The sequence below is a fragment of the Hippichthys cyanospilos genome, chromosome 18, assembly GCF_059441005.1.
Source record: "Hippichthys cyanospilos isolate Australia breed blue-spotted pipefish chromosome 18, RoL_Hcya_1.0, whole genome shotgun sequence".
Lineage (NCBI taxonomy): Eukaryota > Metazoa > Chordata > Actinopteri > Syngnathiformes > Syngnathidae > Hippichthys > Hippichthys cyanospilos.
The window spans coordinates 1,750,640-1,774,581 of NC_142386.1; the positions used below are offsets into that span (position 1 = coordinate 1,750,640).

The 23,942-nt window shown below is 42.7% G+C and overlaps 2 protein-coding genes across 3 annotated transcripts; both read left to right on the forward strand.

The window, feature by feature from the left end:
- The first annotated feature begins 741 nt into the window (after positions 1 to 741).
- Positions 742 to 9,566, forward strand: prdm15 (PR domain containing 15). Of its 2 annotated transcripts, none has more exons than XM_088440936.1 (24): positions 742 to 803; positions 1,318 to 1,357; positions 1,444 to 1,537; positions 2,198 to 2,351; positions 2,428 to 2,580; positions 2,654 to 2,759; positions 2,842 to 2,898; positions 3,678 to 3,875; positions 3,951 to 4,157; positions 4,236 to 4,330; positions 4,408 to 4,495; positions 4,927 to 5,094; positions 5,473 to 5,567; positions 5,635 to 5,766; positions 5,834 to 5,980; positions 6,048 to 6,211; positions 6,305 to 6,384; positions 6,754 to 6,873; positions 6,961 to 7,092; positions 7,528 to 7,611; positions 8,062 to 8,237; positions 8,312 to 8,392; positions 8,483 to 8,704; positions 8,871 to 9,566. In XM_088440936.1, the coding sequence occupies exons 2-24, from the start codon at positions 1,327 to 1,329 to the stop codon at positions 9,390 to 9,392; spliced, it is 3,306 nt and encodes a 1,101-aa protein (XP_088297062.1). In that variant the 5' UTR covers positions 742 to 803; positions 1,318 to 1,326; the 3' UTR covers positions 9,393 to 9,566. The 2 variants fall into 2 exon arrangements, with proteins under 2 accessions (XP_088297062.1, XP_088297061.1); XM_088440935.1 differs by having other exon boundaries at positions 779 to 803; positions 1,010 to 1,357.
- Positions 9,567 to 9,906: 340 nt separating this feature from the next.
- On the forward strand, positions 9,907 to 22,423 carry ripk4 (receptor-interacting serine-threonine kinase 4). The gene is made up of 10 exons (XM_088441701.1): positions 9,907 to 10,117; positions 10,200 to 10,296; positions 11,728 to 12,114; positions 16,056 to 16,347; positions 17,502 to 17,650; positions 17,776 to 17,825; positions 18,390 to 18,548; positions 18,654 to 18,763; positions 20,422 to 20,665; positions 20,779 to 22,423. Exons 3-10 carry the CDS (start codon positions 11,861 to 11,863, stop codon positions 21,987 to 21,989), a joined length of 2,469 nt encoding a protein of 822 aa, XP_088297827.1. The 5' UTR covers positions 9,907 to 10,117; positions 10,200 to 10,296; positions 11,728 to 11,860; the 3' UTR covers positions 21,990 to 22,423.
- The last annotated feature ends 1,519 nt before the right edge of the window (positions 22,424 to 23,942 follow it).

A 23,942-nucleotide genomic window follows, 5' to 3' on the forward strand; every position in this document is an offset into this window, starting at 1 on the left:
ATGTTAAGCATCTTCTCAAAACATCTTTCATTGAAACTAAAATGACCTTCACTTTCACATTCCTCGGCTTGTCATCCACACATGAATTTATTTTTACTGGTGTCAAGCATTACATTTTTATGTCGTTCATGGCAAAATCTTCATTTTCAAATTTTCTGCAAAATTTATCATATATATATAAATTACAAAGTAAGAAAAAGTCTTTGTTTACTCAATTGAAATGAAGCAATAGGTTACAAGCAATATTATTAGATATTAATTTGATGAGACACCTTATGATCATCCATTTAATACAAGTTACATTAAACAAAACGAGTGAATTAACACCTAAACAAATATATTAATCGTATGTGTAAAATATACCTATAAAAATTTAATTACACTTACGGAAATGATTATACAATTCTCTTTTGTTTACAAATCTACTCATAGTGAATGGAAATTTATGAAGGGACTCGTTTAATATTTAATCAAAACAAAAATAATATTGCTTGTAATTTGTTGTCATTTTAGTTGGTTAATTTATCAGTGTAGACTCATGTAAAATGTTGATTAATTAAAATAAATTAATTAGAACTAATAACTTAATCAACTTTATTTGAATATTTGAATTTTTGAATTTTCTACTTTTACTAGAAAAGACAAAACAAGTTAAAAGAAAAAGTGCGCTCTCGTCCAAAATCCAAATTTGCCTACAACTCCCACAATGCACCAGGCGCCACATTTCCGGTCCTGCGCCGTTTCTGGAGCGGTTTGGAACCCGGAGTCAGGATTCGATAAATGAAGTGTCTTTTGCCAAAAAGGTAAGCTAATTCACCATCGATGTGCGTCGGGCTCCGACCAATTGTCGCCACGGCTGAGTAGAAAACGTGTAGCCGCTCAGTTTGCTCCCCCGCTAGTTTCCCCTCGTCGCCTCCATTGGCGTTTGCTGGCCGCCGAGGCACTGCGACTCCGGTTTGGCGCTTTGCTTCTCCCGTCCATCCGCCATGCCGACTGTTCTTTGTTACAGTTTTGTTCGAGACCAGACGCTCAGATCGGAGTTAAAACCCGGCTACAGTTCGGGAGCAAATGAAATCCTGGATCTTACTCGGACTGCACACTGTTCACGTGTTGCCTTCAACAAAGTCGCCTTATTCATGTTGTCACATTACAGTACTGTTTTGTTTGCGCATTCAGCACACCTCCACGGCTCCGTATTGTATATATTTGCAGACGCGTCATTTTTCTTTTCTTTTTTTTTATATATATCAGTGTAATTTCCGGCCCCTTATTTGACAACTGTCAATTCTTTGGTTTTCTACTTGTATTTGCTGGTAGGTTTGCAGAATGGCAGCTCAGAATCCAGATGAGTGCATCTGTGAGTATGGACCCCCCCATTTCACCAAATGCGCAAATGGGAGTGTGTGTAATGGATGACAGGTGTGGCGTTTGTGTGTGATGCAGGGTGTGAGGACTGTGGACAGTACCATGACTCCGAGTGCCCAGAATTAGGACCCCTGGTGACTGTCCAGGACTCTTTCGTCCTCAGCCGGGCCCGGTGAGCGTGCACCTCTCGTATTCATCTAATGATTAGAATTATTTGAAATCTGCCTCATTTTGCAAAACTTCCAAAACTCTTGAATGGGTAAAATCTGCTTTATAAGAGGGTTGTTAAATGTAAACATTAGTTTTCAGCTTTTATGTTAGATGCACAAGTCTCATGAAGTAAATAAACGATCTTGGACGTTTCAGTGAGCACTTTTTGCAAAATGTTAGAGGAGATTAGTTTTAAGAAAAATAATGTTGAATGAAATGAAAAACAACAGGTTGAGTCAGCGGCTACCAGAGATTGGGACTTGTCGAGCTAATCGGAGTGCATCCAGCGCTCTGAAGAAAAATTTCAAAATAAATGTCTTACAATGTATGACATGACATTGACATCCATGTATGGTTGGGTGTGTTTATTTTGAAGTTGGCCTATGTATCGCATTGATGGCGTGTTACTATACGGCGTTGCGGCGCCGCTATCCAATTGGGACTCCCCTAACAAATGACTGAATGACACACAAATAGAACATTATTTTTTGTATTCTTTGTCTGTACTCGATGTTCAATGGGAATGATCTGTTGGATATCCGAATACAAAAAATACTGGAAAAATGCAGTCCAAATATATACTGTAATTTAATAAATGTGTCGTACTTCCATCCTGTTTCAGTTCCTCAATTCCAAATAGCCTAGAGATTAGGCCAGTAGCAGAAGGCGGCGAGGGAGTTTTTGTCCTGCGGCGGCTGGTCAAAAGGACTCGTTTTGGGCCCTTCGAGGCCAAGCGGGTCTCCGTTTTGGGCAAGGAAGAAGCATTTCCCTTGAAAGTACGTTCATGTGATTCCTGAGTTTTTTCCAGCTCGCGACATCGGTCTTACTATACCCCTCCCCTCTGATGAACAGATCTTCCAGAAGGATGGCGTCGTGGCATGTTTTGACTGCAGTAGTGAAGATGACTGTAACTGGATGATGCTGGTCCGACCTGCCACCGATCACCAGCACCAGAATCTGACCGCTTACCAGCAGGACGATGAGGTGTTTTTCAACACATCCCAGGTTGGTATTCACACAGTAGTTTCCTGGAAATTTATCTCAAGCTGATTCTTTCGCTCTGCGATTTGTTGTGCAGGATCTGCTACCAGGAGTAGAGCTGAGGGTCTGGTATGGAGCTTTCTATGCCAAGAAGATGGAGAAGCCATTGCTCAAGCTTCCAGTTCAGCCATTGCCACCTCCAGGTTCATAACGTTGTCGTGATTTTGCGTTTGGACGGTATTCAACCATGTTGTTGTATCTGTCTATCTTCTCGATCTGTAACAGAGACCTTTAAGAAAAACAGCTCCTCTCCACCCCCTGCGATGAACGACAAAAACGCTGGTAAGTCAGTTCAAACTATTCTGTGGTAGTAAGTATAAATACAGTGGAAGCCAATTAGGACTTCCTGTGTTGTAAACACAGGACAAGGTACTATAAAGCCAATCCTTTCAAATTAGAGATGAGGTTATATCATAGTAACTTTTTTTTTTACTGTTCTAAAGGTTGCTTGAAACGCTTGACTTCAAACGGGAAAAAAAGGCTGCGTTTATTGTAAGCCATATTTCATTATCTTAAGTGTGAGCACTATTTACTCTCCCTCAAAATATCACAGGTCTCTGTGTGTAAAAGTGATGCTGTTTTCAACTCTTAATTCCAGACATTAAAAAAAGACAACCTGGAAACTAACTTTTCATCCTGATAGACAAGTGTTGTTTTCCTATTACATACGTTGTATTTTTTTCATTGAATATAAAAAAAATAAACATTTGTTGGGTATATTTTATGTAATATTTTTACATATATTTCTCTGACAATTTTTGTAAAAAAAAAAAATATATATAAGCCACGTGTTACACCAGTTTATCATAGCAAATTGAAGTACTTTTTTCCTATGATTTTGTAAACATTTCCTAATATGACAATCAGTGCATTGTTTGCTCATAAAATCAACACCATTTACATGAAATGTTTTATTCAGGACCAATTTTTTCACCTCACCTATATAGCTTTTCATTAACTGTAATATACCATTAAATACGCTCTTAACAACAAAGTGAAATCCGGCCCTAGTTTTGAACTTCTTTCTCGTTTGTTTTTTCTTCTCGCGTGTTCCGTGACAGGTACCGTGAGTAAGGGGACGGCCTCTACGGAGCTTCCAGAAGACTCTCCACCACCGCAGGAAGAAAACACAGTAAGGCCCAGTGAGAAAATTCACCCCGCCGCAGCTCGGCCCGCCCTGAAGAGGGGACTCGCTCACGGAAGGAGACCCAAGAGCCGCAGGACTCGACCCGCCGCCGCCGCCGCTAACAGGAGCATAGGTGAAGAAAACACGAGTGCTCCGTCTTGACGATAAAGAATACATTCCCGTCACTGTTTTTTACCACCTGGTGTAGATGTGAAGCCACCCGTGGCCAGCACAGAATCACTTACGCCCGAGTTAGCGGCCCCTCCAGAGAGAGGCCGTCATCACGCCGCTTCCGACGCGGGCCCCCCACACAAGAGGCACAAAAATCGAGAGCACAAGAGGGTGTACCGCTGCTCCCTGTGCAACAAGGTCTTTCAGAACAGCAGTAATCTAAACCGACATATCCGATCGCACGGTACTGGGGCAATTTTACACTGACCAATCACTTTGAGGGAACTACTCTTCATACGATTCAAGCCTTTTGTCTGTCCAGGTGATAAGCTGTTTAAGTGCGACGAGTGTGACAAGCTGTTCAGTCGAAAGGAGAGTCTGAAGCAGCACATCTCCTACAAGCACAGTAAAAATGCGGTGGGTAATGACAAAGAAATATTTCCATGCGTAATTAGCGTCACAATTGTGGTTTTGCTTTTGTGTGCATCTAACAGCCTGACCTGGAATATAAATATAAATGCAACACCTGTGACAAATCATTCCGCCTGGAAAATGCCTTACAATTCCACAACTGCAGGACAGGTAAGAACATATATATACAGTATAATATATATATATATATATATATATATATATATATATATATATATATATATATATATATATATATATATATATATATTTATATATATAAAAGAGTCAAAGATTACTCAAGGAGTACCTCAAGGGTCTATCATAGGTCCTAAATTATTCATTATCTTATTGACTGGCAGTGATTGTTAAAAAAACGCTAGTCTATTAAACTGACATTTTATGACACGGCACACGTCTCCAGCATTAGGGCTAGGTGCTAAAGCGATGCATTCAAATGCACTCAAAGTAACCCTCGTGTCGTTACCAATCACAATTCGCATTCATTTGCAGTGTGAGTAACCAACTTGCAGCCAATCACAAATCATATAAGTGAACAAATAAAATGTAATCCGTGGTAATTATCATCTTCTTTTCTGTAGACGACAAGACGTTCCAGTGCGATATCTGTTCGCGCTTCTTCTCCACTAACAGCAACCTGTCCAAGCACAAGAAAAAGCACGGTGAGAAGCTCTACTCCTGTGAAATTTGCAACAAGATGTTCTACCGCAAGGACGTCATGCAGGAGCACCACAGGAGGCACGGAGTTGGTGAGAATGACTTTGCACTCATCAATTTTCAAGGGGAAACAATCGACACACAGGCTTGTTTAATCATGCAAATTCACGGGCTTCTGAAAGGTACGCAGCGTGTGTGACAATGCGCACCTGCTGTATGCAGGCCCAGAACTGTAATAATGAACAAAAAAAAAAAAAAAGAATAAAAGAGAAATAGAAACGAATATAAATGGAAGGTATATGTAATGCTTTTTCGCAAAACCAGGCTTATGTCTCCAAAAATGGAAATAGCGATATTGACATATTCTAATTCCCTTTCAAATTAGGTATGGCGCCAGAAAAAAAAAAAAAAGACTCATGCCTATTCAGATCTTGTACTATAAGGAGTGTACAGTATGTATGTATGAACAGGGCCAAAGCACATGAAGAAAGAAGAGTTGGAGACCAATGGAGAAGAAGGCAGCAAATACAGAAAGGAACCATCACCATGTCCTATTTGTGGCAAGGTGAGTTCTATGCCAGCGCTAGTGCCGGATCCTGGGATTGAACCATTGTTCTCACGTGTGTGAACAGGTGTTCTCCTGCCGAAGTAATATGAACAAACATCTGCTCACTCACGGCGATAAGAAATACACCTGCGAGATCTGCGGCCGCAAATTCTTCCGAGTGGACGTGCTTCGCGATCACATTCACGTTCACTTCAAGGTCAGGCCAGTCCATCTCCATTCAAATCGTCATCGATCTTATCATGGCAATACCAATACTTTTGCAGGATATAGCACTAATGGATGAGCAGGAGAGGGAGGACTTCATCAAAAAGATCGGCATTTCAGCGGGGGACAGCGACGACAAGGACGACGACGAAGACGACGACGACGACGAGCCCGAGCGACACAAGTACAACTGCAAGAAATGCCAGGTGAGCTCGGCTCCCGCCCGGCCAACTATCATCAAACGCGATTCCACGTGAATCCCGGTGTCTCCAGATGTCCTTTGCCAAGGGGCGAGAATACCTGAAGCACATCACGGAGCAGCACAAAGAACGAGGCTACGGCTGCGCCATTTGCAACCGCCACTTTGCGCTCAAGGCTACGTACAACGCTCACCTGGTCATCCACAGGGAGCAGCTCCCTGACCCTGCCGTGCAGAAGTAAGGAGCATATTCACCGCTTCTGTTTTCCAGCAATCTGTCTGCCAATAATCGATCATTAAACATATATATAAAACATCTACCGTTTTCCAGGTATATTCATCCTTGTGAAATTTGTGGCAGAATCTTCAACAGTATCGGAAACCTGGAGAGACACAAGATCATCCACACTGGTGAGCTAATGCGAATGTATCTGTAGTGCAGCCATTTAAAAAAAAAAAAAAATGGTTGGAAGAGCAGTTAGCACGTTCGCTTCATAGTTCGAAGTCCCAAGTTCAATTCCAGCTCCCTCGGGCGTTCTTGTTTGGAGTTTGCATGTTCTCCCCGTGCCTGCGCGGGTCTCTCCGGGCACTCCGGCTTCCTCGCACATTATAAAAACATGCATGCCAGGACTTGTCCTTCGGTGTGTGTGAATGGTTGTTGGCCCCTGTGTCCCCCGCAAATCGGCTGGCAGCCAGTTGAGGGTGTCCCCCACCTACTGCTATGGAAAATGGTTGGATGGGTCTCGTGTAAGCTGAATATGAGGCCTTCACAACCCGCAGGTGTAAAGAGCCACAGCTGTGACAAGTGCAACAAGTCCTTTGCCAGGAAGGACATGCTGAAGGAGCACCTGAGGGTCCACGACGACATCCGAGACTTCTTGTGTGCCGAGTGCGGGAAAGGTCGGCTCCCGCTCCCAGCGTGTGCGCCGCAGGCTGCTATTTGGATCCTTTGGTCGCAACGATAACCTGCCGTGTGCCCTTGCGTAGGCATGAAGACCAAGCATGCCCTCAGGCACCACATGAAGTTACACAAGGGCATCAAAGAGTACGAATGTAAGGAGTGCAATCGCAAGTTTGCCCAGAAAGTCAACATGCTCAAACACTATAAGAGACATACGGGTGAGTTTTCTTGTCAGGCTGGGCCATGTAGCCCAAAAATAAAATCTCCGTTTTCGTCAGTCGTTCCGGATGAGTACAACTTTAGAAATAAACCCAACAAATATTTGCATTTTTTAACTCATTCAATCACAAAGACGTTTTTCTTTTTTTTTTTTTAAATAGTCCAGGCATTCAATTCCATTCCAAAATATTAACTTTATACTGCTAAAATTGGATGGATAAGTCAACTATCCCTTTAAATGTCACAAGTAGGTACTATCTTTCGTAAACTTATTGCAAACCATCCATCCAGCATTCTAGTTTAGCAAAAATCCCATTTAGCTCATTTTCAAATCGTGAATTTAATTCATCAAATTCTCAGTAATTTGATGTATCGCCCAGCCCTAGCGCCATGCTAAAATTTGCGATTAATTGCATCATACTTTGTGTTTGTAGGTACAAAAGACTTCATGTGTGAGCTCTGCGGCAAGACTTTTAGTGAAAGGACAACTCTCGAGACACACAAACTCATTCATACAGGCAAGTATCTGCCCGTGTTCCTTTTTTTTTTTTTTTTTTTTTCAAAAAAACAAGATCAATATGAATTGGCTTTTTCTATCATACGTATAGTTGCCTTTTTTTTTTTCATCTAAAAATTATTCGTGATGGAAAGAGAATCTTTACACCTGAACGGTACGAGGAAACAAAATTCCCATAACCTGGCTTGAAGTGTCCAAGAGACGTAATAAAAACAGGGGTACAGAACAGCAAGACCTGTTGGCATGCAGCTGCTCCGAGATCTTCGATAAGAAAAGAAAAACACGGGATGAGGAAAGGAAAAAAAACAAGTCTTCTGCCATTTCCCTTGCAAAGGCTGTAGCATAAGCCTGGGAAAATAAAAACCTATCACACGCATAATAACAGAAGTGTTGAGTTGTGTCGGTTTGCTGAAAAACAAATGTCACATTTTGTCTCCATCCCTCTCTACAGTGGGAAAGACCTGGACTTGCGTCACCTGCGATAAGAAGTATCTGACGGAGTACATGCTTCAGAAGCATGTTCACCTAACCCACGAGAAGGTGGAAGCCCAGTCGTGTCACCTCTGCGGCACCAAGGTTTCCACCCGGGCCTCCATGAACCGACATTTACGACGCAAACACCCCGACGTGAGCGGCGCCGCTTTATCGGTCGTTCTTGATTGCGCAATCGCACGTTCACCCGCCTGTTGTTTGTGTCTCAGGTTGTGCCTGTGAAAATCGATGACTTTGATGAGCTTCAGGATTCCCCTACGATCAATGAGTCGTCTATCAGCATCACGCAGGTTAGCTTGAAGTTTAATAACTGATTGCGGCTTATATGTGCGCATTTAGCTTTGTGGTGAAACGTAGTAAATGACCCCACAATCCCTTAGCCAAGCCTGACGCTCGAAAAAGACAGCCTACCTCAGGAAAGACCTAGTCGACCCACTCGCCCTGCCAAGAAGAAGCCGAGAGCCACGCCCGAGCCGGACCTTTCCGGATCAGATGATTTTGCCGATTTCCCGGAGCCCAGACATGAAACTCTGCCAGAATTCAACACCGTAGTCATTGGGGAGGAGACAGAAACCAGCTCTGCTGTGCAGAGTATCCAGCAGGTACGTGTTCATATCGACCTCCTTCAGCTCAATGAGAATAGAGCTGCAGCTTTTGAGGGTTATATATATATATATATATATATATATATATATATATATATATATATATATATATATATATATATATATATATATACAAAAAAATCCGTTCTTACGGTCGTTTCAGGTGGTAGTTCTCACCGACCCCAACGCCCCTTCCGCCTCCTCCCCCAACAATTCGGTGGGGCTGAGCAACATCACGGTCACGCCCATCACCAGCCCAACTCCGGCCCAGTTCACCAGCCTGCAGCCCGTAGCCGTGGGTCACCTGACAGCCGGGGACCGCCCCCTGTCGCTGGACAACTCCATCCTCACCGTCACATTCGACGCCGTCAGCGGCTCGGCCATGCTCCACAACAGATCCGCCGACCTCGTCCCGGAAAACGTGGGTCCGGCGGGGGGGCAGTCGTCGCAGTCGGTGGCGCACTACATCAACCTGGCCACGCTCGTCAATCCCATGAGTCAGCAGCTCGAAACTCAAACTCTGGCCTGGAGGCCGCTACCCACGGCCGAGGGCGCCGCCGTCGCCCCTGCGGTTGAAGGCGCCCAGGAAGAGGTTCAGGGGCCCGAGGGAGGGCGGTCGGGCCAGAGTCAGCCGCCCACGCCGCAGCAGCAAAGTGGCGCCGCACAGCAGATGTTCAGCTACTAATGAGGTGCGGGTAACCTCAAGCACTTATCGAGTTCTTATCAAATGTATATGGTGTTATTGTCACCCGAATGCCTCACCAGTGCCATTCACCCCCCCCCCCTTTTTTTTTTTTTAACTCTGAAACAACTGTAATAATGGTAAATAGTAATATCTGTTAATAAAATCTAGAACTGTTTTGTAATGCTTCAATTAAATGATTCACCGTCCTTTCTTATTATCAAGATGGAAGCACTTAGGCGGACGGTTTATTTTTATACTAAACACTTGTTCTTCTGTTGTATTTATTCGGTGTAAATTCACATTTACTCACCGCAAGAAAAAAAAGAATAAAATGAACGTCTAGCTACAAATCATTCATCATTTTTTTTAATTACTAGGCTAACTTTTTTTCATCGGAATTATCAATATGATTGGATTGCCAGAAATTGATTTATCGTACAACCAATCACGTCACTGGTCGACGATTTTCGTCAGTTTGCCTACTCATCCCAGAATGCATTGCGCTTTTCCTGTTTGAACTCAATCGTTATCATTAATGCTGCGATATTTGGCGAATTGTTTGCTACAGCATCTCGTTTTTGTAGTATTTTTCGAAATTTAGAGTTCATCCTTTTCCTCCCGCCGACATAATTAACATTTCTGTAAATTAAATAGACTAATCCAGCTACTTCCAGAGGGGACACTGATGGCACTAATGGAGGATCCGTAAAAAGAATAAATATGACGTGAGATGTTGTAATTTTGTATTTTCTATTTTGTTCATTATGAATTCCGATTGTAATGATGCCAACTGGAGTTTTGGAGTAGGGCCTATAGGTTTGTTGTTTTCTTCCGCTTGGTGGCAGTAGCGAGCCGATAGAGCAACAACATCGCAAGTGACCTCACTTCAAGTTTACGTAATAAGGTAAGAAAAGTTTTACATTTCAACTTTCAACTCTGCAAACTAAGCTAGATGAACGATACTGTTAAATAGTTGAAGGAGCATTTCCAAGCTTCAGAACAAGATGACTTGAGAAGATGTCAAAACTGCTTTTTAATTCAAGAAAACATTGCGCTGATATCAAAACAAGTACATTAAATGTTGATGGAATGATTACAGAGGAGCACATTATGCAAAGCTAAAATATGATGGATTGGATTCAGAATTTTACTGATCCTTTGAACCTGACCCGTCGCCCTACCTCTGCAGTCTATTTATAAAGTGCAGTACTAGAAAATGAACACATCCTGTAACAATGACTGCATCATCAAAAAGAAAACTTTGTTGCAGACCGTGTACCTCGTTTTGCTTGCAGACTAGATCGATGAAGCTATTTTCAAACACGTTCTCACTCGAGTGTGAAGTGGAAGAGCCTGATATACACTACAGTTTCAGTATTTAACATCAAAGCAGTTATATGCAGATATGGAAAATAGTGCGTGTTTTGTTGGAGGCGTGACTGCCCTAAAGGAAGGGTGAGCTGGGAACACATTACCATCCTGTGCTGGGCAAGTTACTTCAAAACTGTAATGCATTATTTATTACTTGGCATTCTAAATGTAGCTCATTATGCTCATTACACATCCAGTGGAATGACCTTCAACTAAACTTAAATAAACTTACATGCTCAAAATTATCCTAAAATAAATATTATTGCTCCCTTAAACTTGTGAATAATACCCAGATCGCTGGAAATGTAAAATGAAAATGTACAAATAAACGACCTAAACAAAGTTCTCTGCATACCAAGGAGCGCTTTTTGGGGGCCACATATTATAACGCATTGTGGTGTGTGTTACAGTCATTTTTACAGGGTAAAATATTCTATTTTTTTGTGTGTAATGCCTTACTATAAAAGTTAGAAGCGCTGGTACGCTGTACCACTGCGTGCTGATTGCCTTTATAAAAACGTGACTGGCGTATTCTATTTTCTGTCGACGCCACCTGCCTTCTTTGTGTATTTTGCTTCCATGTTTTGTTTTTTTTTAATGTCAATATAAAGCTTGTGTAAATGTAGTCTTTTTTGGTCGTATTTCCTCAGTTTAGTCCTGTTGACAGCTTGCTTTGTTCCTCACATTGCTGGTACATTTTTAACCTGAGGAAATAGCGACAAAGTAACTTGAGTCTCACTGTTGCCGCGTTATTGTACATTCCGCAAGTTAGTTGAATGATATCAGATGACCCTTTATTGTTCTGACATAGTCCCCGCCTACAATGCCACAAAATTATCTTTGCGAGATGACACATTCTATCTTCGGAGACAATAAGTAGAGTTTCAATTTCTCCACCAGAAGTAAGAGCACAATTGGACCTGTGGCAGCCTTGCTGATTCTGTGAAATATTCCTTTTGTGCAGTGATGTGGCCGAAGCAGGAAATGACGTCAGAGCGCGAGGCCATCCCATTTACACCTGAATAGAGGGAGGGGCCAGGCTGAGCTCGACGAGGAGAAAAACAAGGAAGTGCTCACAAGTTGTTCAGTTGGTGTGTATGTACACTCCTACAGCTTGTGCGGGGGAGAAAAGCGGAGCCCATCCTTCCAGTTGCTCTGCCGGCACGGGTATGGACCTTCCCGATTCACCGCATGGCGACATGGGACTGCTTCGGACCTTCGATTCGTCTGAGTTCTGCAGCTGGGAGAAAATCGGCTCAGGTGGATTCGGACAAGTATACAAAGTGCGGCATGTTCAGTGGAAAACATGGCTGGCTATCAAGTGCCCACCTTGCCTACATGTGGACGACAAGTAAGTTGCAATCGTGTCATTCCTGCATTTGCTTCCGACGGGGCCCAATCATGTTCAAATGAGAGATTTTAGATACTGGTTTTTTGAAGGTCCCATGGGTTTGTGTTTTTCTTTTGAGCAAACACAAAACATTAGACGGTGTGAGAAAATCAGGTTCATTTTACATCAGCAGTTTGGTTTATTAATGAGGTAGACTTTAAACGGCAAAAAATAAGCAAGAAATATGAATGGGGTATTTACGCTTTGACAGTCTTTAAGGCCTTAACTATTGCAACCTTTTACAAAATTCTTACCAAAAATATTGTGTAAACATCAATACGTCAAACAAGTTTGTGGCTTTATCACTTCAACTTTTTCATATTTCACAAAATTTCTTTGTAAACATAAATTGACATGAGTATTTGTGCTGTCAAGCAATGAAACAAATGTGACTTTTTTTTTCCAGCAACTTCTCATAATCTCTTTAATATTTCTAATGAGTCGTAGAGCAACTTTGTAAAGTAAAATTACGTAAACGTCCATGTTTGTCTGTCTTAGTGCCAGTGACACTCCTTGCAAACTTAGCAGCATATAAACAGGAAGCCTAGCCCTAGTTGCGTTCTTATCAGCGTTTGATGACAATGTTATGGCTATTGTTAGTGATGCAAATGATGACTTTGGAGACTGTGTCTCACCCGGTGCAAAGCCCTTAGCATTTTTAGTAGATTGGTCTGTGTTGCATGCGCATACTGCTCACACGCTAATACGTTTCTATGGGTTCAAAGATCATCCTGATTGCGGCTGCAAGAGAAATGCAAATTTTGGCCCTCAATTAACGATGATATAATCAGTAACCGATTCAAGTGCAGGGTTGTTTTTTAAGAAGAATAAACATCGCAAAGATGCACTTACCTTTTACGGTCCCTACCCAAATTTACTCAAGAATGTAGAGTATGAGAGGGTGGGGGTGGGGGTGACCCCAGGGAAAAGCTTTTCTTTTTGCCATATTGACTATAACTGCAATAAAATAATGATTTTTTTTTTCAAGCACTTTGATGCACTTAGTTTTTTTTTTTCCATTTTAGACTAACCTGTATAAACGGTATAAAAAAAAGTAGTTAAAAGTTGTTGAAAGTTGATTTATTGTTCTTTTTTTCTTGTGTTAATGTTAAAAATAATACAATTTTAGTTATACGGATACAATGTTTAGGGATAATTATATTTATAGTTTATAGTTATATTACATTTATTTATATTTATAGTCAGCATTTTGAGCCGGGGGAGCGAAAGGTTTTCTCTTTCCTGTAGGGGCTTTGCAAAATATAATTGAAAAGCACTGCGTTCTAGGGATGAGCATTTTGAAGAAGTAAAGTCCACAAAATTCTCAAAATGGTTGCACTAGAGACGGATTTAAAATGATTGGATTTTTGCTGCCAAATTCATATTCCACAAACGCACTATTAAGCAGAATGCAGTTTAGATTAGTGTGGTGCATAGAACATATTGTAAAAAAATAAAATAAAAAATATTTCGTTTTTATTAGTCGTATAGTTTGAATCATTTTGAATTGACTTCTCATTTCAACCGGAATGGCCGCAGCAACCAGTTGGAAGCTCGAAGGAAAACAGAAGTAGATAAGTAGTCAAGTAGATAAGATGAAATAACTCCACATCTTTCCCTTTTCAAATTCTTTCTGCAAATTCTGGGGTGTTGCATTGAAAGATGTTCAAATGAAAAGTTACAGCAAAGGCTTTTATCCCTCCCGAGGCTGTTGCCGTGGCGACACGCTGTTTGCCATGAAAATTATAGACCAACGCTCATCAATGTGCAAAATGCTAATTATAAGTTGTGTAAACACTGCTCACGCTGGGTTATGTATTCACGGCCTTCAAAAATATGATTTACCGCCTGACTCATTTGACTTTTTCACGGTTGAGCCCGTCCAAGGCGTAATGTATCGTACCGATCCAATCCATAACATCCGAATTGAATGGGTCAAGTCCCCATCCGAACACAACTCAAGCGAAGTGAGAATTTTAGTACAATGACCGGATTCCCTCAAACTTGCGGGGCGACTCAAAGCATGCATTGAACCCGAAGCCAAGATGCTATCAGCCCTAAACGTCTCTAAAGTACATATTCAACTTATCTCGGCTGCCACTGACCTGGAACAAGGACTAAAAGGCACCTTTTGTGTTCCCCGCTTGCCAGCGCAGACAATAATAGAAGCTGTAAAACCAGTCCTACCGGGCCCGGCTCTTAAAGTGTGGGGACATTGTTTGATCCTGTTTGGATGAAGCCGAGGATTGGGCAACAAGTCGATGCCCACCTTCTAAGATCAAGTCTACCCTTTTTTTTTTAACATAACGTAGTAGGGTACAAATGTAGTCATTTATATTGCACACAGTGCTTCAAGTGAGAAAAAATCCGAGCCCGTACTCCCTCTTTTTGACTGTTGCCGGGTCAATTAAGCGATGTAGTGGGGAGCAGGAAATAAATTGTAGATAAATAAATTAGGGCCGTCAAAGTTCAACCTTTAACTTTGCAGATCCATTTTAATTGGATACATTTTTCTCAATTAAAAATAAATTCTTTCATTCCTGTGGTGGCTGAGGTCTGCTAACTTTGCAACTAAATTTAGAAGAGAGTCAAAGATGAACTTTTGTCGTTTCACACTTTGCAAAGCTAAGCATATATAAAATACGTTATATGTTAAAAAATAAGATTTATTGTGATTAATGATGGGAAAAAATGCTATTCATTCTTTTTAAAAAATTGACAGCACTAAAATAAATACATACATTCTGCCTGAGTTAGAGATGTCCAATTACATTTGAATGCATCTCGAGATGCCAACAATCCTGTTAGCGAATAGTCGCTAAAACTGCAGATTTGTTCCCCACAAAATGACGGCATCATTTTTCTAATTATTGGCGGTCTCTGGGAGCTCATGTGAAGTCATTCGGTCTGTAAAAGAACATTTCAGGGGTGATTATTTATTTTTTTGGCAGCACCAAATAAAATCACTATGCATTTATTTTCAAAATGATTCCGCTATCCTGTAGATTGCGTTTTTCATTGCCCGGTGGCTCTGCAAAGGCCTTTCGGACATTCCAGATGAGCCCGGAATGCCGTATTGCTCAACCTTTGCTCAGCTGCCGTTATCAGCCCGCTGGCCCCCGTTGACATCACTGGAACACAAATGTGCGGGTCATTCATGCGCTCATTTCACATATCTCAGGTAAAAGCGCATTAAAAAAAAAAAACAGCCTCCTAATGGGGCTTAGATCAAATAAATTCTTGCGGTTTTGGAATGTGTGGGAAACGCCGGAGGACTGAGTAGGAAAATTGCAGGATGCTCCTGTTTCGGGCAATGTGGGACTTCTAAGCTATATCAGTTAAAAAGTGAACAAATTCCATCCGTTATTTACCATTATTTTATTGGTCTGGCCCATATCCATTGGGAATAGATTTTTCTCTATCTGGCTCCTGATTTAATGCAAGGCACTAAGTCATACATAAGTATTTTTACGTTTCTTATCGAGTCCCCAAATTGTAGGTTTCTGATTTTGGAATTTTAGTACCACTTGGACGCGCTGTCGATTTTCAGTAGTTCATCTTTTATCCTCATGCATCCAACTTGTCCAACCTTCTAAAAGTCTAGTACAAGGCCGTGGCTCCGTGGCTCCAAGGTTAATTGTTGTAAACATTTACCCTAACTGTCAGTCCAGTCAGCATGATATTGCAGGCTTCTGAAATTTGTGCTGTCAAATATTACAGGTCAGTGAGCAAAGAATGAGCCACCAAATGAGCTGGTTAATGTTTCCTTAGAAGGTCACTAATATGTGACTAACAGAGATGAACATTGTTGGCTTGAATATCGCGAAAGAGGCCTCCTATGTTTGTTTTTTTTTTTTTTGAAACATCTTGACAATGTGGTCTTTCCACTTGCATATTGTCAGGGAGCGATCGGAGCTGCTGGAGGAAGCCAAGAAAATGGAAGCGGCTAAGTTCCGCTACATCTTGCCTGTGTATGGGATCTGCGAGGATCCTCAGGGCTTGGTCATGGAGTACATGGAGACGGGTTCTCTGGAAAGCCTCCTGGCCACAGAGCCGCTGCCCTGGGAGCTCCGCTTCCGCATCGTCCATGAGACGGCTGTGGGGATGAACTTCTTACACTGCATGAACCCGCCCCTGCTCCACCTGGACTTGAAGCCTGCCAACATCCTTCTGGATGCCCACTACCACGTCAAGGTATCTTTCAGTCTGTTTCCACCTTCTTTGATAGAGTCAACAACTAGAACAGCGAGGAGGCTAAAATATTGCATAGATTGTCAAAACATGATGACTTTCAATTTGTCACGCTGCCGTCCCTTTCAAATGCTTGCAAACTCTAAAGGTGTCAAATTTAGCCCATGTCGGGCTTATTTACTGCCATTCAACTTTGGAAATATAAAAATGTATTGTAACACTTCTGATTTTTTTTAAACTGATCACCAGCCATTCTATTGTTTTTGAGCTGGAAACAAGGGGTCAATTTTTCGTGCTGGTTTATGTCTTTAAAATGACCTAACTTCTTGTTTTGAAGCTTGCTGATTAAAAAACAAACATTTGATTTTTGTCTCAAGTAAAGTAATTGCCATTCCCTAATGTTGCATTACTGATGAATATGTTTGTAGCTACAATGACTATATTTTCTGTTGTCATTCTAATCAATAACATACAGCAATAACATTTAAACCTGTCATCGTCATAATCGTGGTAATAGAGATTGTCCTTTGGCTTAAAAATGAAATGAATTTTGTCGTTGTTTTTTCCCAGACAGCGAAATATGTTTTTGCCAAGAAATAGGGTAGAGCGAAAGGAAGTGGAAGCGGTGGTTTAATAAATCAATGAACTTGCGTTTGATTTTATGAAAGTGATGACTAAGGAAAGTTATTTTTGTCAATGGAAGCACCTAGTAATTTGGCCAAGCCTTAAAAGTCACTGCAATAGCTACCACTGTATTGTTTCAAGAGCATTCCAGCGAGGCGCTGCTTTGTACAGTACTTCCTGTTGGTCTTTTTGAAAAGATGGCCGTCACGCTTTACAGACTTCCGGCGGCCCGACCGAATCGAACGCGTGATGTGGGAACCATCAATTTGGCTGTAATAGCTGCATGCAAACAGCATTTCCAGGCTTGTCCGTACAGGATCTCTTCCCTGTGACTGTATCTGCGTGCGTGAGATTTGGCGTGGGTGTGCGCACGTCACTACGAAGGGCCTCTCCTGCCTCCGCTGCATGCTGGGACTTGGCTCCAGAGCGTTGCCGCCAACTCACCCCCTAGGAAATTTTAGTCACAGGGTCCCCACCAGATGGGTCGTGGAGGTCTTCCGCTTGAGGGTCCTTATCTCGCCTCCGTGTCTCAGATATCAGATTTTGGCCTGGCTCGCTGGAACGGTCTGTCACGGGCCGATGACATCAGCAGGGACGGCTTCTGCGGCACCATCGCCTACCTGCCGCCCGAAAGCATCATTGAAAAAGACCGGGTGTCTGACACCAAACATGACATATACAGGTTGGATTTTTTTGTTTTTTTTTCCAAATCTCCAATAAACTTAGCACAATGTGTTGAATATATTCAGAATTCTCTTGACTTTCATACGCTATATAAGGTCTTCATCTTGCTACTTTTTTTTCCAGTTTTTCCATTGTCATCTGGGGCATTCTCACTCAGAAGAAACCCTATCAAGGTGAGACCAATTTTGTATTTCAGTACTACAAAATGTAAAATCAGGTGCGTGATGGCCACCGCCACTCGTTGCCACTCTGGCCACTCCCACACCTCAGGGAAAATTTGGGTTGTCTGATTTTTAGATTCTAGCCTGTTAGTGATTTTATCTGCATATTTAAATTTCAGTTGATATAGAATAATCAAATTAATTGTTCTAGTTTACGTAGGGATGCAGCTGTCGAGTATTTAGGGGTATTCGGATATCTCAAGTCATGAGCAACAGTTTTTTTTTGCCAAAATTGAAACTTTGCTTAGAGGTACACTAGTTTTTATTGTTTTTACATTAGATTTTTGGTCAAACGGACAAATTATCCGCTCAAAACGGCACATTTCAGTCAGCGTGGTGTGTTAAAAAGTGATCAGTAGGAACTGCAACTATGTCAGCCTGTCAGCGGTGTACGGATTTATTTACGACGATCGCGCCACGCTATATGAAATGTGTCGATGGTTGTTTGGATACATTTCAAACATTCTTACGAAGAAACGAGGCAAATGTTAAAGTTGTTTTTTTTTTCCCTCATAGGAGATAACAACATCTTGCAGATCATGGTGAAAGTGGTGAAAGGGGTGCGTCCAGACCTTGGGGCAATTCCGCGCAGTCGCCCTGCCGCCTGCACCGGCTTCATGAGTCTCATGCAACGCTGCTGGGCCACCAGTCCCGAGGCCAGACCCAGCTTCCAGGGTAACTTGTCTTTCTTAGACGTCCGCCATTTATTTGGTGTATCACAACATGTCCTTGTCTTTTTTTTGGGTGAGTTGGCTGCATTTTTTTTTTTTTTTTTTCCAGAAATCACATCCGAAGCTGAAGCTCTATGCTGTAAACCTCAAGAGGAGGCCAAGACTCCGACGCCGCCGGAGTCACAGTCATCTTCTTGTGACGGACTGTCGCTTCGCCAGGTAGGTGTTGCGTCCATCATTTCCGTATGGGAACATTACGAGCTACTGTTGTTTTTTTTTCATCGCATTAATTTCATTTTTAATCTCTAGCTTTATGCTGTATGTGCTATTGAGATCAGTTTTTATACATTAGACTTCTTTTGCTTGAGTTGGCATAACCCGATAGGTTCCTGTTGTGAGTGGGAGGGCAAAAGGAAGACGTGACAATGGAAGAGCATGTAAGAGTTGTTGGTCCAATGAATAGAAAAAAAAAAAAAAACTTCCAGGCGGCACCTTTCATCGAGGTGGAGTGATTTGCATTCTTTGTAAAAAGTACCTAGGTTATCGCAGAAGCAGCTAAACTTTAGCCTACCACATAAATGAAAAGCACCAGCTGCGACTTAAGCTACTGCACATTTTAAAGAAAATAAATGACTGAAGCTAGATAGCCAAGTACAAAGTTAACATATTTTTATTTCTAAGATTAATGGCAAAACGCATCTACATGGCACTCCAGACACTCTTATGACATTGTGAGTTATTTTCTGAATAAATGTGTGATGAGAACAGCAGTGACATGGCCAAAGAAGAATGTTGACTGATGGGATTGCTCAGCCTATCTGATGTGTCACATCTGCTCTGTTGACAGTGTGACCAGATAAACAACACACTTGGCAGCTCTTACTAAATATTTATCGGTCTTTTCAGGTTATATGTTAGGGTTTTGAATGCGAGTCATTTTGGCATAGTTAATCTTTACTTAAGGGATTTTAAAAGAAAGATTTTTTCCCCCCCTTAACTTAAAAATGTTTCTATACCCCTTGGATCGCCTCGCACAGGCAAAAAAACAAGAATAATTAAAAGAACCTGTAATGTACAGTCTGAGGTGAAAAAAAATGGTTTGAACAGGATTTAAAACCGTAGACACTTGGGGCTGACTTCACTTCTGTTAGTAGCTTATTCCATTTGCGTTCATCATGGGGGTTTTTTCAAACAAGCAATTTCTGCCATTCTGAATTTCGTGTCCCATCAAGCAACTTTTCATTGGTGCAGCAGAGCTCGTAAAAAGTGAGAGCATTTAGAATATTTCATCATAACAAACAGCTGATTATGACCCTTCATACGTCAGCCAAAATTATTCACCAATATTTACCCTTTTTTCATCAAGGTGGATTGTGCTCTACAATTTCTTGTGAATGAATGATCCAGTACTGCAGAAATATATTAATAATATGTGCTATATATGTGTGTTCCTATAAATTACACAGATTACTATGTACTGTAGGCATTTGGCGATCATTTTCACTTCTCTGGGATGGTTATATTATTATTATTATTATTATAAAATACAGATGGGACAAAAAAATCCCAAGTAATAAACAAGTAATATATGACATATGTTTTAGGTTTATTTTTTTCAGGGTAGTGAAAGGGGTTAAAAACTATTAATAAAGTAACTGCGTTAACATTTGACACCCATCCAACCACTTGTAACATCTACGACAAGAATTATTGTTCCCGTGACTTCATTAATTATGCAATGCATTCTGTAAATCAAATTTTTTCTTCTCCATTTTCCATTAAAGGTGAAAAACCTGTATTTGTTTTTAAAAATCTTGAAGTACGAGGGGGACTGCATGCCTGTCCGTAAATGCGTCTATGATCTATTCTCTCCACAGGCTAAAACCAGCAAGCAGGCAGAGCGTCCCATCTCGGCCATGTTGCCCGAAAAGGACTACAGCTTGTCGGAGCTGCTGACCCACGTGGACTCGGGGATCTCGAGGAGCTTCGATCGACTGAAGGACGATAGCTGCCACAGCAAAGAGAACACTCGCAAGAGGCTGTCCGGCATGTCCTCCGCCGATTCGGCCTTCTCTTCGCAAGACTCTCTAACGCTCTCCTTGGAGAAGGAAAGCCCCATTGGTAAGAGCTCGTGTATGCAGATACCCAGAGATGGAGGTGCACCCAAAGTTTTCGTCCTTGCACAGTGTCTTTTTGTTGTTGACGCTAAACGGTTACTTCTTTCTACCACGTAGATTCCGCCGAGGTCCACAAAAGGAAGTTATGCGACGCCATCAGAACGAAAGACATCGCGAAGCTGATGAAGCTCCTCCAGCCGCAGGACGTGGACCTTCTCCTGGACGGGGGGGACAGCCTACTCCATCACGCCGTCATTTTGGACAACGAGGAAGCCGTTAAGTTCCTGCTGTTGAACAACGCCGACCCAAACCTGGCCAACGCGCGAGGCTCCACCCCCCTGCACGTGGCCACCGAGAAGCACCTGAAGCCCCTGGCGGAACTTCTGCTCGGCCGGCGGAGCGCCAACGTCAACTCCAAAGACGAGGACCAGTACACGCCTTTGCACTGGGCGGCCCAAAACGGCGACGAGGCCATGACGCGCCTGCTGCTGGACCGGGGAGCGGCCATCAACGAGAGCGACGGCCAGGGCCGCACGCCCGCTCACGTCGCCTGCCAGCACGGCCAGGAGAACGTGGTCCGCGTTCTGCTGAGCCGCGGCGCCGACGTCCACATCGAGGGCAAGGACAACTGGACGCCGCTGCATTCGGCCGCCTGGCAGGGTCACCTGGGAATCGTCAAACTGCTGCTAAAGCAGGCGGGCGCCCGCGTGGACGCCCAGACCAAGGACGGCCGCGCGGCGCTGCATCTGGCCTCCCAGAGGGGGCAGTACCGCGTGGCTCGGATTCTGATCGAACTGAAGGCGGACGTTCGCGTGAAAACCTCGGAATTACACACCCCCTTGCACGTCGCGGCGGAAACCGGTCACACCAGCACGTCCCGCCTCCTGATCAAACACGGCGCCGATATCCACGCCGAGAACAGCCGAGGATTTACTCCTCTCCACTTAGCCTCCCATCGAGGCCACCTGGCCACCGTCAAGATGTTGCTAGAGGAAGGGGCCGATCCCCAAAAACTCACCCGGGCCCGATGGAGCCCCTACCGCCTGGCGGCGGAGAACGGACACGCCGCGGTTCTGAAAGAACTGCTCCTTCGCCGTCCGGAGGAGGGCGCCCTGTCGGATGACTTGGGCCCGTTGCGCCCGGCGGATGAAGGGGAGTGCTCGCCGGAGGTCCCCCGGGACTTAAGCGGCCAAAACCTGCCGCCGTCCGAGCCCGAGCAGCCGGCGGAGGCTAAGTCCCTCCAGAGGAGGGTGGTCATTCTCAAACTGACGGAGCATAAAGACGATCCGCAGGCCCCCGCCTCGCAGTGCGCGCCCGCTCTCTGCTAACGAGAGCAAAGAGGCTGCTCGGACCGTACCGAAAATTTTTTAAATATATATATATATATATATATATATATATTTGTATTAATTACTGGTACCCATCTGGTGCCTCACAGTTGGACCATCAATGGAATAGAATATGCCAAACACCTGCTGTTAGCTTTTTATCCTGCGTAGAAAATATTCCATGTAAATGTTTATTTATGTCAACGTTTAGAATTTGACTTTTGTACCCACGTTTTTTTTTACTGCATAAGCACATTTGGTAAAATGAAATCTGAAATGTAAACACAGAGTTGTGAACCTTTTTGATTGTTGTACATACCTGTAAATGGTGCATGTTTTGAGCCATTATGGATTTTAAGAGCATTTGACAATATTCTGTGCCTGTCGCACATCAGTGCTACATCAGGGAAGCTATTAAAATACCTTTAAACTTACTGTATTTTCTGGACTTTTTTCCTCTTTCAGCTGGGACATATATTAACCTTGGACAGGAAGTCCTGTATTTACTCTTCGGACATTTTGAGGTCACATTAGCGCATCTGGCTCAATTCTGTCATCATCTATTTATTCAATGCCAAAGATGTATTTTCATGTTTTGTTAAGAGTCCTGGCATCAAATCCCAGATACTTAAATATTAAATCAATACTAAAGTAGTGTATTAAGGGCATTTCCAGATACCTAAGTATTAAATCGATACTTAACTACAGTATCTGGGATTGAATGTCTGGACTCTTAAAAAAACGTGAAAATACATCCTTGGCATTGAATGAGTTAACCAGGAAGTAGTCAGGTAAAAAAAGAAAAACCAAGCAAACGCACGCAGAGTCAAAGTATCTCGTTTCTCCGAGTTTGTTCTCGCAACTGCGCTCCCCACCCGCATGCGTGAAACAATAATGGTCCTTGACATGCAGCCGGGCTGGCGTGTCAGCATCTGCATCCTCGTTGGCGAGTAAAATCACAGCGTTGTCTTCCTTCCAGACCCCACGGGTCACGATCGACTTGGCAGAAAGTACCTGGGAAGTGCCCCCGAGGAGGATCACATGATTAAGAAATGCGTGTGCGTGCTGACATTGAACGTGCAATTGCAGCCTGTCATCAGAAAAAGCTTTTTTTTTTTTTTAATCACAGATTCCCTGAGGACTTGGCACTCACAACTTGAGCATGCTGCAGGGTGACAAACGTTTCATTGTCCTGTCTTCAGAGTGGCTGAATGGTACTTATTTCAATCTTTTTTTTCCCCCAAAATATTATACCAGACAAAGACAATATTTTTAAGTTACTATTTATGGGACGCGCCCATGCTTTTGGCCTTTATGTTTGGGTAAAAAAGTCTGTCTTTTATTTGGGGAATTACGGTATTTCACAGTCTCGTAATGTGTCGTGTCTCGTAATTAGACAATAACAATTTCTCTTTTCGTATCCTGAATGTTCTTTCGTTGCTAGAGACGATATTTTTCCGAAGAGATATCTCGTCACCTGATTTATTTATTTATTTTTTTTGTTACGAGAGACATGCGTAAATGTTTTAAATTTAAGTGACTTCATTGGTCTAGAAACGCCCACGCGGCATTAAGCAATTTTTCTCAGGATGCTTCCCCAGGAATTGGTAGAACCTGGATAATGCCGCGAGCTGTTCTCCTCCCCAATCCCCCCCTTTCATTTACTCGACCAAACAAGCTAAACAAGACACAAGGCGTGTGACAACATGTGCACGTCTCCTCCAGGCAACCGTGGGTGCACACGCACTTCCATTGATGGAATATCTGATTTATTGCCCGTTTCCTTGCGCTTGCTCAATGACTCTCGGCAAAAGGTCGAGAAGTGATTTGAATTCATAACACGTGACGGGCAGATGAACGTGTTTCTAATATATAGACGAGCGTGTTTTTTTTGTTTTTTTTTTTATGGTACATGTAATGTTGCTCAACGTAGAAGGAGAATTGTTTCCTGGA

Coding starts and splice junctions, on each gene's coding strand:
- prdm15 (XM_088440936.1), top strand. CDS start 1,327: ATGGCAGCTCAGAATCCAGATGAGTGCATCT. Junction 5,568..5,634: donor CATGTCCTATTTGTGGCAAG/GTGAGTTCTATG, acceptor GTGTGTGAACAG/GTGTTCTCCTGCCGAAGTAA. Junction 7,612..8,061: donor ACACAAACTCATTCATACAG/GCAAGTATCTGC, acceptor CCCTCTCTACAG/TGGGAAAGACCTGGACTTGC.
- ripk4 (XM_088441701.1), top strand. CDS start 11,861: ATGTACACTCCTACAGCTTGTGCGGGGGAGAAAAGCGGAGCCCATCCT. Junction 12,115..16,055: donor TGCCTACATGTGGACGACAA/GTAAGTTGCAAT, acceptor GCATATTGTCAG/GGAGCGATCGGAGCTGCTGG. Junction 17,651..17,775: donor ACCAAACATGACATATACAG/GTTGGATTTTTT, acceptor TTTTTTTTCCAG/TTTTTCCATTGTCATCTGGG.